Raw genomic sequence first — 15042 nt, 5'->3', positions numbered from 1 at the left:
CATTGTGCATTCCCACCCGCAGTGAATGAGAATTCTTCTTGCTCCGCATCCTCGCCAGGGTTTTGTATTGTCAGTTTCAAAGCACTTGTAATTATCAAAATTAAAAAAAAGAAAGGTGGGGCTTCCCTGGTGGCGCAGTGGTTGAGAGTCCGCCTGCTGATGCAGGGGACACGCATTCGTGCCCCGGTCTGGGAAGATCCCACATGCCGCGGAGTGGCTGGGCCCGTGAGCCATGGCCGCTGAGCCTGCGCGTCCAGAGCCTGTGCTCCACAACGAGAGAGGCCACAGCACTGAGAGGCCTGCGTACCACAAAAAAAAATAAAATAAAATAAAAAAAAAAAGAAAGGTGATCTTTTTCTCATACAATTAAAAAATTGAGATATAATTTATATAACATAAAATTCACCCTTCTAAAGTGTATACAGTTCAGTGGTTTTTAGTATATTCACAAGTTGTGATACCATCACCACTAATTCCAGAACATGTTCATCATTCCAAAAAGAAACCCCACACGCATTAGCAATCACTCTCTACTCCTCCCTCCCCTCAGCCAAAGTAGGGGAAATTTAAGAACCATTCTCTTTTGGTTTTGTCATGTGTATGTTTGCATGTATCCATATAAGTGATGTATTATACTTAAGTGGTAACTGTTACAAGCATTGATTTTAGTTAGTGGCTTTTCTTGGTAGAGCAGTAGACAGAACATAACAGGTTACTTTCCTTCAAAGTCAAGCATGTGGAGTTGCTTTGCAGGAGAAGTAGAAGTACAGAAAAACCTGCTGTCCTCCTCCCACCTCCAGGAAGAGGTTGTGTCATTCTCTCTTACAGAAGAGCTTGTGGCCCCATTTGAGCCCCCTCCTTTGTAAATACTGGAGTTCAGTGTATAATAGTTGGAAGTTATTATTTCCTCATTCTCACTTTTCCCATTTCTAGCCCAGTGCCTGTACTCAGAGGTGATACACGGCTGCATAAGGATTTAATTGCTGCTGTGAACCTCAATTGGTTAAAAAGAATTCTAGCTTTCAAAACCATTTCAGATATTCCCTGCTGGGTGACTGAGGTTTGTTTGCTGTTTTAAGCCTCCCCTTAATCTACAAACACATTTTTCTGTATCTTTTTCTGCCAACAGAGAGGTTCAGGCAGACCTGTTTACCTTTTGAAGGAAAAGCTTCATCAGCTTTCTCCTCATTCCCCTAGGAGGGCTGAGGAAGGCCAGGAACAGAAGAGAAAACTGGGCTGGCAGGATGCGAAGGAGAGGTTGCCAGAATGATAGTGAAAGACCGAGTCAGGGAGCCTGAGAAAGAGCGGGAACCTCCTCTGTGTTCTTGCGTCTATTAATCTGAAACCATAGCTTCTTTTTTTTATCACCATTGCCTTTCAAGTGCTTTTTCCAAGACATCCAAGTTGAGCTTGTTTATAAGCATGTTAGAATCCAAAGATACTGAGAAGCCAGAGCCTGAAAACAAGGGATTTGTCCTCTTTCTTTCTCATGCTGAATGGCCTCCCCAGGAAGCTAAGAGGGCAGACAGCAGCATTACTGGGACTGTACCCAGCGTCTGTCCCAGAGAGCCAGAGGTTTCTCTTGCAAGAACCCTGCTGCACAGGCCCACTGCGGTCAGGGTCCAAGATGATTTCTCTAGATGGTCATGCTGTGCCTCATTCAGTGATAATGACAGTGGGGAATGCAGTCTTATTCTTTCAGAAAGAGAAGGGGAAATCTTTGATTTTGATACATTCTTCCTAAAATGTTTGGAATATGTTTGATTTGAGAGCAATGTGAATATATTCCCTGCATACTCAGGCAGGGAGATCTTTAGCAGGAATGAAGTTTAACTCCATAGTGTACTGATCAAGACCATACCAAGACTGGGGTTAGGCGAATAATTTGGTCACCTTTAAAATGGAAAATCATTACATTAGATCCCACCTTCCTTTAGGAGGCAGGTTACTGACTGTCTAATCTTACTTGAATAGTCTCCTTAGTGGGGTGGAGATGGTGTCTCATCTTACCCCACCCCAAATGACTTATTAAAGTATTTCTTCTAGGTATATCACTTAGGAATCGTTTGGACTGCAAGTAGCAATAACAACAGCAACAGAGATTACTGTAGTTTTTAAAAATAGGAGTTTATTTTTCTCACGTTTCTGGAAGTCCAGAGAATAGACAGCATCTGATGTTATTTCTGAGACTCCATAATATCAAGGCTGATCACTACAATTTTCATGGCTTTTTTCTCATAGTTGCAAGATGACTGCTGAGGCACCAGTCATCTTGTCTACATTCCAGTAAGGGAGAGGTAGGAAGAGAAAGGGGTAGCACCTATATGAGGAAAATAAAAGATTACACTGAAACTATGGAGAGGGGTTTTTCTTATGTGACTTGGCCAGAATTGTGTCAGATGGTCACTTCTGGCCTAAGGGAGTTGGAGAAACAAGGCTTGGGAATGAGGTTGGATCAGAGATGAGTTATGATAAATGCAGTTTTATTTATCTCATTATATTCCTAGTAAATTTTAGTGCTGCTGTGATATTTTACCACCCGTTTTAGTCTGACCCTAAACCTAGCCATAGGCATGCCAACAAATTAGTTAAATTATAGTAATAACAGATGGGATTACTATGTGCCATGCATTTTACATATATTTACTCAGTTAATCCTCATAATAACCCAGGGCATGTATGTGATTAATGTTCCCATTTTACAGATTAGGAAATGGAGGCCCAAGGGTTCAATTCCTTTCTCAAGGTTGTAGATCTAGGAAGTGGCAGAGCCCACATTCAAATCTGGACCAGCTGTCTTCAGAGTTTTTCTCTAAATCACGATACTATATTCCTGGTATAAAAATATGTAGAGCTATACACAGATACGCAAATACCTGAGGAGACATTTGAAATTAAGAAGAATTACTGTAGGGAAAGCATTTGGAAAGAATTGAAAACGTGTGAATTCATATCCTGGCTTCACTGTCCCTAGTCATTCTTTCAGCAAATATTTCTGAGTTCCTGCTATTGGCCAGATACTGTGTAAATAAGACAGACACGGTTCCTCTATATTCTAGTGGGGAAAATAGTTCCCCAAAATGAAGTAGGTGAATAGATAAAGTTATGTTGTTGATGAGTGAGAAGAAGGAAATGCAGAAAGCTGAGATGGTGGGCAATTGGAGGAATGCTATGTTAGGGTGGCAGGGAAAAGATCCCCTGAGGAGGCGACATTTACATTAGGAGCTGAATGATGAGAAGCATCTTGCCATGGAAATAGACAGAATGTTCCAGGCAGAAAAAAACGGTAAGAGAAAGGGAAGGAAGAGGTTGACTTTTTAGATAAACTGAGAAAAGATTAGCAGGCCTGGTGCTAGTGCTAGGGGAGAGTGATATAAGGTGAGACTGGATAAGACGTTTGAGGACAGAACATGCTGGGCTATGAGGTCATAGAAAAGAATATGCATTTTATTGTAATTGTGGTGGGAAGTTAATGTGTCTTCACTTTACTCTCTGTAACTGTTTCCCTTACTGTATACTGAGATGTATAATACTTGCTTTGACTACTTCAGGAGGTTAAGGTAAGAATCAAATGATGGAATGTGTATGATAGTAAATTGTTTTATGTGAAATTCTTTATAAAATAAGAAATAATAAAGGCCACAGAATATTTCATAGCAAGAAGTATGTTTTTTTGAAATATTCTGTGGAATATACTCAGAACAATTGAACTTGTGGTTAGACAGAGCAAGCAGTTCATTAGTAGATGCAGCATTTTAAAAATATCTGATGTGTATACAGTGTTCTGTGGGAGTTCCCTTTCCAGTTAGAACACAGACTAGGTTGCAGCCGATTATCTTTCTCACTGTTGCAACTAGAGAAGAGACGATGCATGTAAAATCATATGTTTTAAAGATGTTTATAATGGAGAGCTGTGGACACAAAGAAGTCTAAAGGAACTCAGTTCCAGGGAGGGAAGAGCTCTTTCTAGGTGGCCAGAGCCCAGCAGTCACTTCAGTGTGTGTCTCTCCCTGAGTCTGTGTACTGCTGGGCAGAAGATCACACCTCCCTTGGCAGAAGGACTGTATGGGGAGAGGAGACACCCATGGGGCTGCCTGCACTGGCACAAAAGGTTGGAATCTGTCGAAGCCCCAAATGCAGAGCTAGTTCTCCAAGTCTGACAACTCTACCCCTTGGGATTTTGCTGAGAGCCCAACAACACAGGAGGCTCGCGGCTAGGCTCTAAAGTAGAGAGCAATTTCTGTAGTCCTGTGGTGTTTATCCGAAAGCCCTGTTGAGGGAGGGACCTATAATACACACAGGACAGATCAACCCCCTCAAAACATTTGGAATCAGAGGTAACCTAAAACTGATCAAAGTTGCAACTCAGCCCAGACCCACCTCAGCTCCTTAAATGGGTTGAAGTGATCTGTACCTCATTTCAACTACCAGACAGAAAGCTTACCCTTCTTGGGGAAATTACTATTTACTCCAGTTTTCTAGAGTTCTTTTAAAAACAAAGTCAACAAAAAATTGTGAGATTTGTAAAAGAAAAGGAAAATATGATCCATAGACAATTGGCTGTTTTTTTTAATCAATATTAGCAGATGCACTGACAGCACAGATATTGGCACTGAGACAAGAACTTTTAAATAACAATAATAAGTATGTTAAAAAGACAGAGAAAAGGGATAAAAGATGAGTAATGTCAACAGAGAGATAGAATCTTTAAAAAGAACTAATAGGACATTCTTGATTTGAAAAAACATGGTATCAGAATTGAAGCATTCATTGGATGGTCTTAACTAGCACTGGGCACATAGAAGAAAAGAAAAGTGAACCTGAAGACAGGGTAGTAGAAATTCCCTAAACTGAAGTACAAGGGGTGAGGGTTGGAGGGGAAACAAACATATCGTGAAGGCCATTTGGGACGATATTGGTTGTGTTATTGGAGTTCCAGAAGAAGAGGAGAGAGAGAGTTGGACAGAAGAAATACTTGAAGAGAAAATGGATGACTACCCTAAAGGTGATGAAATACATCTACCTACAGATTCAAGAAGCTCAGTAAACCTTAAGTAGAATAAATACAAATAAAACAATCTAGGCATTTTATAATTAAGCTTCTAAAATCAAAAGATAAGGGGAAAAAATCTATTAAAAGCAGTTAGAGAGGAAGAACATTATATTTAGAAGCATGTCAGTAAGAGTTATAATTGAGTTTTCATCAGAATCAAGAATACAAAAGACAATGGAATGCTGTCTTTAAAAGGATTATAAAAACAACAATAAATCTGCCAGCCTAGAGTCCTATGCCCAGGAAATATATTCATCAAAGATGAAGGTGAATTAAAGACATATTCAGAAAGAAATATGAGGGGATTTGTTGCCAGTACATCCATAGTACAAGAAATGCTAAAGAAAAAGAGAGGAAATACCAAAGGAGGTTCTCAAAACCCATTAGAATGATCTGTTATGGATACATGGACATGCAGGAAGGATGAAGAGCACCAGAAAGGATAAACATAAAAGACTACTTATTTAATTTTTTAAAAGATTATTGACTTTTTAAAAGAAACAAAAATAATAACCATTGTGGGGTGTAAACATGTGAAGAAGCAACATGTATGACAATAGTAATATAATAAGGGGTGGAGGGAGCATTAAACTCTTATACGTTATTTGCATTGTTCTGAAGTTGTAGCATCTCCAGTAATCATTAAAATATAAGGTATTTCTAAAAACATTATGGAGGGGAAAATGGAATAGTAAAATCTTTTTAAAAAATTTTTTTATTAATGCCACTTTGAATTTATGGTAATTATCATCCACTTAAATCTAATTTTAAACCTAATGGTGTTTTGGAACTTCCCTGGAGGTCCAGTGGTTAAGACTCCGTGCCTCCACTGCAGGGGACCCGGGTTCAATCCCTGGTCTCGGGAACTAAGATCCTGCATGCCGCATGGCGTGGCTAAAAAAACCCCACAAACCTAATGGTGTTTTCCCAACAAAAGTTGCTATATAATGCTGTGTAACAGTTGCATTCTGTTTTTCATGTAGTGTTTTCCTGGTATTGTTTTGGAATAAAAAATAACAAACAGCTGATGAAGCTGAAGCTCTGTTTATCCTAATATGGTGAGGTTTGAAGCTGTGAGGCTCATCAAAGTGGTGGATGAGCCCAAGCATCACAATTATGTAATACTTTAAGACTGGAAGGTCACGGTCCCTACTCTACCCTGGGGTGAAGGGGGAAATATTTGGATCCCTAACTAAAGAAGTGAGAACTCTTCCAAATGCGCTTATCCCAAAAATGCTGTTTGACTTACTTGCCAAAAAAAATAGTTGACCATTGCAATTAAAGGATTCTTTGGGTGGATTGTCTCAGATGAAACCAGTGTGTTACGCAGATGTTCATGACCTGTATTTCACCTCCAATCCTCCCGTTCCCAGCAGAAGTTTATGAAGATCTCTTCTCTGAGATTCTACCAGTATTCCCTTTGCATGAGTAAGAAACCGTGCTGTAACTAAAAGGATCATTATTAGCCCTAAATATATATGCCCCTCATCTTCTAAGATTCACTTAATATTTCCCAAATTTCTCACTTTTTCAAACATTTTCAGTGCTTAGGTATATCTGCAGGTTTTCTTAATTTCTAAGAGAAATGGTGCTTTTCCATGCAGCCATTGAGGTGTTATCTCTGTATTGGCATGGAAGAGATACCTATGACATGTTTTTGTTTTTGTTTTTGTTTTTTGCGGTATGCGGGCCTCTCACTGTTGTGGCCTCTCCCGTTGCAGAGCAGAGCACAGGCTCCGGACACACAAGCTCAGCGGCCATGGCTCACGGGCCCAGCCGCTCCGCAGCATGTGGGATCTTCCTGGACTGGGGCACGAACCCGTGTCCCCTGCATCGTTAGGCGGACTCTCAACCACTGTGCTACCAGGGAAGCCCTATGACATGTTTTTGAGTGGGGAAAGCAAAGCAGCTTATCGAACAATATGATATGATACAGATAGGAAGAAACCTTCAGCTTCTGCTTTATAAATTGTGTATTACTTAAACTTTTATGCTTATAATATACCGCCTTATAATTTTTAAAAACTTAGTCCATGTCTTCTGTTAAGACTGTTAATTTTTTATAAGTTACATTCATTTTCAAAGAATAAACCTAAAAAAAAAACCCCAAACTGGAACTAGAGAAAGTTTTGGGCATCTATATACTTTTTCCTGAATATGGTACACGGAGGGCAGTAGGCTGTGTGAGCAGTGGTAATTGATTACAGTTTCACAGAAGTAGATGTTTATATACTATAATTCTATGAATTCATTAGTGGTTTTCAAAAGAGAAAAGGCTGAAGAGCCTAAAAATAGTAAAGGGAGCAGTAACTGCCTTCATGACCTGTGTTGATTTCCTATGTATTTCAACCACTAGAATGTGTCTGTCTTGTCAAACTGTAAAGAATTCAGTGAAGAACTCTCATCACCCAATTATCAAAGCGTCATAAAATTATTTTTATCAGCAAAGAATAAAAAAAATAAAAGTGGATATCTAATATTTTCCTGAAATGCTCTGAGTTTTAAAAATAAGTTGGCTAACTCACTGCAAAACTAGAACTACTTACAGTCTGGTACAGTCTCAGGATCAGTGATCAAATTCTAGAAATTTATACTAAAGATGATTGAGAAATCTAGGATTCCTAGAGGTATAGACCATATGAGCACATGGAACTTTTTTCTTATTCCCCTTTCTTTTTGTACTGTTATACATATCAGTGTGCTTTACATATGCTCTAGGACACGGCTAAGTTTGGTAGTAATCCACTGCTGCTCTGAATGTCAAAATTGAATTGTCCTAAGCGAGTCAGAATGCCACGGTTGGACATTACTATGTCCTTGCTCTTTCTATCTGGGTTTCTTGTTTTGGATAAAACAGCTCTGACCACGCATTGGTTAAGTAGTCTCAACTTTTTGGTTCAATTCCACCTGGACCCAAGGAGAAGAAAGCAAGTGTGGAGGAGTTCTTTGACAGGAGTTGCATATACACTCCAAGTGGAAAATTAAAAAGAAAAAAAAATCATGTAAGAATAAGAACAGAAGATCATACTGCATAGACTAATTCAGTCATTCTTCCTGGCTGAGGACTGAAGTGTTGTATGTAATCAAACATTCTGTTCCTAAGAAGTGTAATATTTGTCAATCATATATCATAGAGTCAAACATTTAAAAATTTTTCCAGCTTTATTGAGATAGAATTGACATATAACATGGGGTAAATTTCAGGAGTACGACCTGAAGATTTGATATATGTATATATTGCTAAATGATTACCACAATAAGGTTAGTTAATGCATCCACCACCTCACATAAAATATTTTATTTTTATGTAAATCTCCAAACTCTCTCAGAATTCCAGCATTTTGGCATCTGTCTCCCCTACTGTGTCTCTTGTTTTTTAGACTAACATCTGTTGGATGTTTTATGTCCTAAATGCTTTACGTGTGCTAACTCACTTAGTCCTCGCAGCAATCCCACGAGGAAAGCACCCCATGGAGCTGCTCTGTGCCTTGTTCAGCTGTTGTCTGCTAGGCTAGCAGTGGTCCTGCTGGGTGGCGATACCTGGAGCTTCGCTGCCCCCCTAAGCATTTGGGCCTTTCCCTTGGTGGTGATCTGGTTCTCCCTGAACTGAGTCAGTGCCCCACTTCCCCATCCTAATACAGAGTTTTTCCGTTTAATGTCATGGATTATTTCCTCTCATTAGCTCATTTTCTCAACAGCCAACTTTTAAAAAATGTATCTTTAAATTTAGAAATATTTGTTTTTAAATTCTGGTGCAATGTGCGACATAAAATTGACCATATTAACCCCTTTAAGCCTACAGCTCAGTGGCATGAAGCACATTCACACTGTTGTGCAACCGTCTCCACCTTCCAGCTCCAGAACTCGTTCATCTTGTAAAACTGAAACTCTCTACCTGTTAAACAATAACTCGCCATGCCTCCTTCCCCGCAGACCCTTACAACCACCATTCTACTTTCTGTCTCTGGGCGTTTGACTCCTTTAGGTCCCTCACATAAGTGGAATCATACAGCATTTGTTTTTCTGTGACTGGCTTATTCCACTTAGCCTGATGTCCTCAAGGCTCATCCATGTTGTAGCATGTGTCAGACTTTCCTTTCTTTTTAAGGCTCAGTAATATTTCATTGTATGAATAGACCACATTTTGCTTATCCATTGGTCTGTCAGTGGATGTTTAAGTTGCTTCTGCCTTGTGGCTATCGTGAATCACTGTTATGAACATGGATGTACATGTATCTCTTCAAGACTCTGCTTTCAGTTCTTTTGTACGTAGAGTCAGTGGAATTGCTGGATATCACAGTAGTTCTGTTAGATTTTTTGAGGGATTGCCATGCTGTTTTCCACAGAGGCTGTACCATTTTACATTTCCACCAACAATGAACAAGGGTTCCAGTTTCTCTACATCCTCGCCAATGCTTATTTTGTTTGCTTAATAGTACCCACCCCACTGGATGTGAGCAGCCAGCTTTTTTCACTCTTCTCTGACATCACCTTAGATACTTACAGGGGCTAACTTTTACTATATATGTTTTGACTAACATGAACAGCTTCCCACTTTATGAGTGTGTGAAAGGTATAAAAAGTATTTTTGTGGTAATTTCCACATGGCCACAAAGTCATTATGAATTATAGAGAATGAAAAGGACGGGGCCACCACAGACTGGAGGTTATTCCCTCAAACCCCTCTCTTTCACACTAACTCCATCTCTCCCTTGATATCACACCTAAATTTAATTTTGTGATTTGTAACATGAGACACTGATTTTCGTTAACAGATACTATTCTTTTCTCAGAAAATCCATTTCTCGCTGCCGAAGAATTAGCAGGATGCTCTCCAATGAATCCTTACAATCCCCGGCATTCAGCCGCTCCAACTCTCAAGCCTCCATAGACAGCGCCTCCATGGAGGATTTCTGGCGGGAAATAGAAAGTATCAAAGAGAACAGCCTGGGAGTTCAGGAAGAGCAGACGCCTGCTGAGGCCAAGCCCCTGGATGGTGAGGTGCTAGATTGGTCTTCCCCTGTGCTGTCTTTCTTTGTATGCTCTCTTATTCTGTTGGCAGGTAGAAATCATTCCACTAGTAGTTTAACAAGTGAACCAGTAGAATTTGGCAAATCAGCTGCCTGCTCCCACTGATTTATATCTGCTGGTCTGGCTCAGGGTGGCTTCTGTGTAAGGTGACATGACCTGAAGGAGGGCTGTCAACACAATGCAAATTGATCCTTTACGTATCACCACTTAGGGATGCTATACCCGTCTGTTGACTTGATTCATAATCATCTAGCAGATTGAGTATTCTCATTTTGATGGCTTTTATATTTGTATACTTGACCATTAATTACCAAAAGAGAGAGACAGACAGAAAAAAAATTTACCAACATAATTCTGGATTAAAAATATTTAGCTATGAAGCATGTACTAGCATTAATGTATTTAGAGAACGGATAATCTAGTACTTCACCAAATAAGAGCTGTGTCAGATATGTCAATTATACTAGTTTCCAGTGAAATTAAACAAGAAGGTTGAGGACCCAAAAAGTATAATTGTCCGTAATTGTCAAAAAGTACAAAATTACTCACCTGAGATTAAAAGCATGGGTTATCTTCTCCAGGTACTACCTATGGACAAGTAAATGCATAAGAAAGACTGAAGGTAGTTTAGCAAGTATCTAAGAATGTTTTCATTAGCCAGTGATTAACCTCAAGACAACTATCAAGATAAACTGAAACTTTAAAAAACTTTTTTTTCTTTATTCCCTTTCTACAAGCCTATCCTTCTTAGATCTGAAAAACAATAGTTCAGATGTACCACAATTAGTATATTTCACTTAGCATTAGAAATAAAAAGTCCCACCACAGATTTCATGAAAATCCATTCAAGGGAACTGTCCTGCATCAGAGAAGGATATTTTTATTCCTTTTCCTTACATACTTACATTTTGCCTTTCAGATCCAGAAAGACACATAAAGGAAAATACCTCTTATTCTCCACTTCTTTTTTCTTACTAGTTAGCTAACTATCTATATTAAAAATCATGAGTTCGTAGTGATAACCTCCAATTCCAATCCAACGCCACAAAGTTTGTTGTCTTCCATTTTTCTGTATTTATAACCCCCTTCTCCAATAATGACAAACCTGTTCCTCAATGTACTTTTTCATTTGCTCAAGCCTAGAGTATACAGAAAACATTCTCAGGCTTGCTAACATAAACTTCTACAAAAAGCATACCTACTAACTGGAGTTCAAAATTTGTTTGACTGATATTATTTTCCTTGAAGCATATGCCTAGATCTTAAGTGTGCAATTCAGTGACGTTTGACAAATACTAACCCTGTAACCTCACACAAATCGACATAACATTTCAGTCAACTCAGAATTTCCTCATGGTTTTTCCCAATCTCATCATCCCCGTGACTTGCTGTCCCTAGCCAGAGACAACCAAGGTTCTGATGTTTTTGCAGCATATAGTTTTGGGTTTGGCTTCTTTCACTGAACATAATATTTTTGAGATTCATTTGGTGTATTACTATTTCATTGCTTTTTATTATGGGATAGTTTGTATTAGTTTCCTAGCGGTGCTGTAACAAAGTACCACAGAACTAGGTGGCTTAAAACAACAGAAATCTGTTCTCTTGTGGTTCTGGAGACTAGAAGTCCAAAATCAAGGGGTCAGCAGGGCCCTCCTCTCTCTGAAGATGGTAGGGAAGAATCTGTTCCATGTCTTTCTCTTAGCTTCTGGTGTTGCCAGCAATCCTAGCTGTTCCTTGGCTTGTAGACAACACTTGCCATTCTCTACCTCTGTAGTCACGTAGCCTACTCCCTGTGTTGTTGTCTGTGTCTCACCTCCTCTTCTTATAAGGACACTAGCTATATCGGATCAAGGGCCCTCTCTACTCCAGTATGACCTCACCTCAACTTAAATCCTAATTATACCTGCCAAGGCCCTGTTTCCAAATAAGGTTACATTCACCTGTATTGGTGGTTAGAACTTCAGTGTATCTTTTTGGGGACCCAATTCAACCCATGACAGCAGTATTCTGTTGTATGAATATGCCATAATTTGTCTATACATTTAACTGTTAATGGTTGTTTGCAGTTTTGGCCATTATGAATAAGGCTGCTGTGAACAATCTTGTAGAAGTCTTTCGGTGGAGATATATTTTTATTTCTCTTGGATATATGTATTTTTCATAAAATATGTGTAATTACATAAGAAACTGCCAGCATTTTTCCAAAGTAGTTGTACCACTTCACACTCCTCCCAGCGGTATCTGACAGACAAGTCTAGCTGCTTCACATCCTTGCAACATTTGATGTTTTAAGACTTATTAACATGAATGATTCTAGGGATGTGTGGAGGTATCTCATTGTGGTTGTAATTATACTTCACCGATGACTAATGATGTCAAACGCTTTTTCCTGTGTTTATTGTCCATTCATATATCTTGCTTTGTGAAATCTTTTGACTATTTCTTTTAATTGGGTGTCTCTCTCTTGTTCTCTCACCTCTCTCATTTTTTAATTGTTTGCAACTGGTGTGCAGTACAATTGATTTTTGTACTTGACCTTATATTTCATTACCTTTCTAAACTGACTTACCAGGAGTTGTCTACTACTAGATTTCTTAGAATTTTCTACATAAACAAAGAGATCATTTGTGAATAGAGACAGTTTTACTTTTTCCTTTGTGACTTCACTCCATCCCACAAATTTTGATATTTCATATTTTCATTATTATTCAGTTTAAAAAGTTTTCTCATTTTCTTGTAAAGCGTGTGGGAAGGCTTTTGTTCATGTACCAGTGATAGAATAACATAAGCAGAGTCCAACGCCTCTGGACTGATGATTTGATAGTGTACTTGCAAACCAGTCAATTCTGCTCTTTAAAAGAAACCTTATTCAGGTAATGCCTGTTTAGCATAGTTCCCAGAATGTTATAGTGTGTACAGTGGATTTTCTGTTACATGATGTTGTTATTCTGAATTCTTTAGTATTTCTGCACATCTAATTTATAATAGCGATTGATCTTCATCATGATGAATTTTAAGTTTTTTAGCTGCCTTCTGAGAAAAGGAAAGATTACCTAATGTTCAAAATAAGGAGAAAAGTAAGAGAACGAATATCTATTGAACACATACTCTGTTCTAGATTTTTGCCATCTGTCACAAATTCATTGATAAAATAATCCTCATAGCCACCTAATACTTTGGTGATTATTACCTCCGTTTTGCCAAGAGGACACGCGATCTAGAGATACTTAAAACTCTCCAAAGTCATTCAGTTAGTAAATGGTGGTTGGGATTTGAACCTGAATTTGTGTGATTAAAAAATTCTTTTGTGTGCCATTAAACCACATTTTTTCTGTCATGGTTTTAGTTTAGATATTAATATTTTATCATTTTTTGAAATTGGCTGTTCAGATATGGCTTATATTTAACTCTCTGGTAAGGAAAATTACCTTCCCAAATCTGCCAAATAACCTTACTCTACTAGAAGATACTTTAAAAATTTGACTTACTTAAAAAAATACAATACAGACCTTTTATTCATTCCTATAGGCCGTTCCCACAATTACTATGGGAAAAAGAATGGTCTTTTAAAGTTTTTTGAGGTTTAATTTACATACAATATTATATTAGTTTCAGGTATAAACATAATGATTAGATATTTGAATACATTGTGAAACAGTCACCAAAATAAGTGTAGTTAATGCCCATCGTCACACATAGTTACAAAATGTTTTTTCTTGTGGTAAGAACTTTGAAGATCCTACTCTCTTAACAATTTTCAAATATGCAATAGAGCATTATCAACTATAGTTACCATGCTGTACATGACATCCCCATGACTTATTTATTTTATTTTATAACTGGAAGTTTGTACCTTTTGACCACCTTTACCCATTTCGCGCACCCTCCACCCCTGGCCTCTGGTAAGCACCAATCCGTTCTCTATATTTATGAGCTTGGACATTTTGCTTTGTTTTGTTTTTAAACTCCACATATAATGAGATCATATGGTGTTTGGTGTTTTTCTTTCTCTGTCTGACTTATTTCATTTGGCATAATGTCCTCAACGTCCAGGATGGTCTTAATATATTGTCTAGTGATTATTTCTTACTTGCTGATGTGTACAGACTTACAGATATGCATGGCTTCCAATCTCAGAGTATTCTAACCTTCTCTTGGTAACTTCATCTTACAGAAGGAGAACTTGAAGCAGAGTGGTTGCAAGATGTAGGTTTATCAACCCTGATCTCGGGTGATGAAGAGGAGGGTGGCAAAGCCTTGCTCTCGACTTTGACTCGAACCCAAGCAGCTGCAGTGAAGAAGAGATATAATACTTACACTCAAACCATGAGAAAAAAGAACAAGCAATCCATCAGGGATGTCAGAGACATCTTTGGAGTCAGCGAATCTCCTGTAAGTAGTGAACAGGGCTCAAAAGGTTTGGTTTGCTTGAGGGGAGGGAAGGGGAATGTGGAAAAATTATCAGAAAAGGTCAATCATCTTCTAGCTTTAAGAGAAAAGTAAAGCAGACAAAAAACTGCAAAATTTTGCAAATTTGAAACTTAAGTGATTATTTCTTATTCCCCATACAGCAGTCTCCCCGCACACAAAATTTATTCCCTTCTTTTGAAGTTGATCACTTCTTTGGTAATGGAGCAAGTCTTTGTGGATGAGATACACGGAGCCTTTACTTAAACCTCAGCACTGAATGGAAACTCTGTGGACAGGCAAAGGAGTCCCAGAGAAGTGGGCCCAAGTATTATGTGCAAGTCTGTGTAGTTTGTTTTAATTGGGGGTGGAGATGGGAGAGTGGTTAGGGTGCCCTTTATGTTCAAAGAAATTAAAATGATGAAAAGTGAAAGATGCAGCATTAATCAAATGGGCCAGAGAATGATTCAAAAAACCATGAGGGAAGCATCACATGTTTTCTGAGAAATGGCTGGTTGAAATGCCAGTGTACCCTTGGCTATTCCACGGCC

General features: G+C 38.6%; 1 protein-coding gene across 9 annotated transcripts in view; it reads left to right on the top strand.

The window, feature by feature from the left end:
• ARHGAP28 (Rho GTPase activating protein 28) overlaps positions 1 to 15042 on the top strand; it is a 149659-nt gene that overhangs the window by 70882 nt on the left and 63735 nt on the right. For 8 of the 9 annotated variants that reach the window (XR_012325323.1, XR_012325322.1, XR_012325324.1 and 5 more), the window contains exons 2-3: positions 9847 to 10049; positions 14259 to 14476. Coding sequence is in view for 6 of the 9 variants with exons in the window: in XM_033837581.2 (XP_033693472.1) it covers positions 9847 to 10049; positions 14259 to 14476 (421 nt within the window). In the remaining 3 variants the exon portion in view is untranslated. The remainder of the gene's footprint in view (positions 1 to 9846; positions 10050 to 14258; positions 14477 to 15042) is intronic. The other variant, XM_073790541.1, reaches the window with a different exon arrangement.

This window comes from Tursiops truncatus, chromosome 13, assembly GCF_011762595.2.
Source record: "Tursiops truncatus isolate mTurTru1 chromosome 13, mTurTru1.mat.Y, whole genome shotgun sequence".
Taxonomy (NCBI): Eukaryota; Metazoa; Chordata; class Mammalia; order Artiodactyla; family Delphinidae; genus Tursiops; species Tursiops truncatus.
The sequence above is the reverse complement of the archived record's forward strand: the minus strand, read 5'-3'. Positions and strand labels throughout refer to the sequence as shown.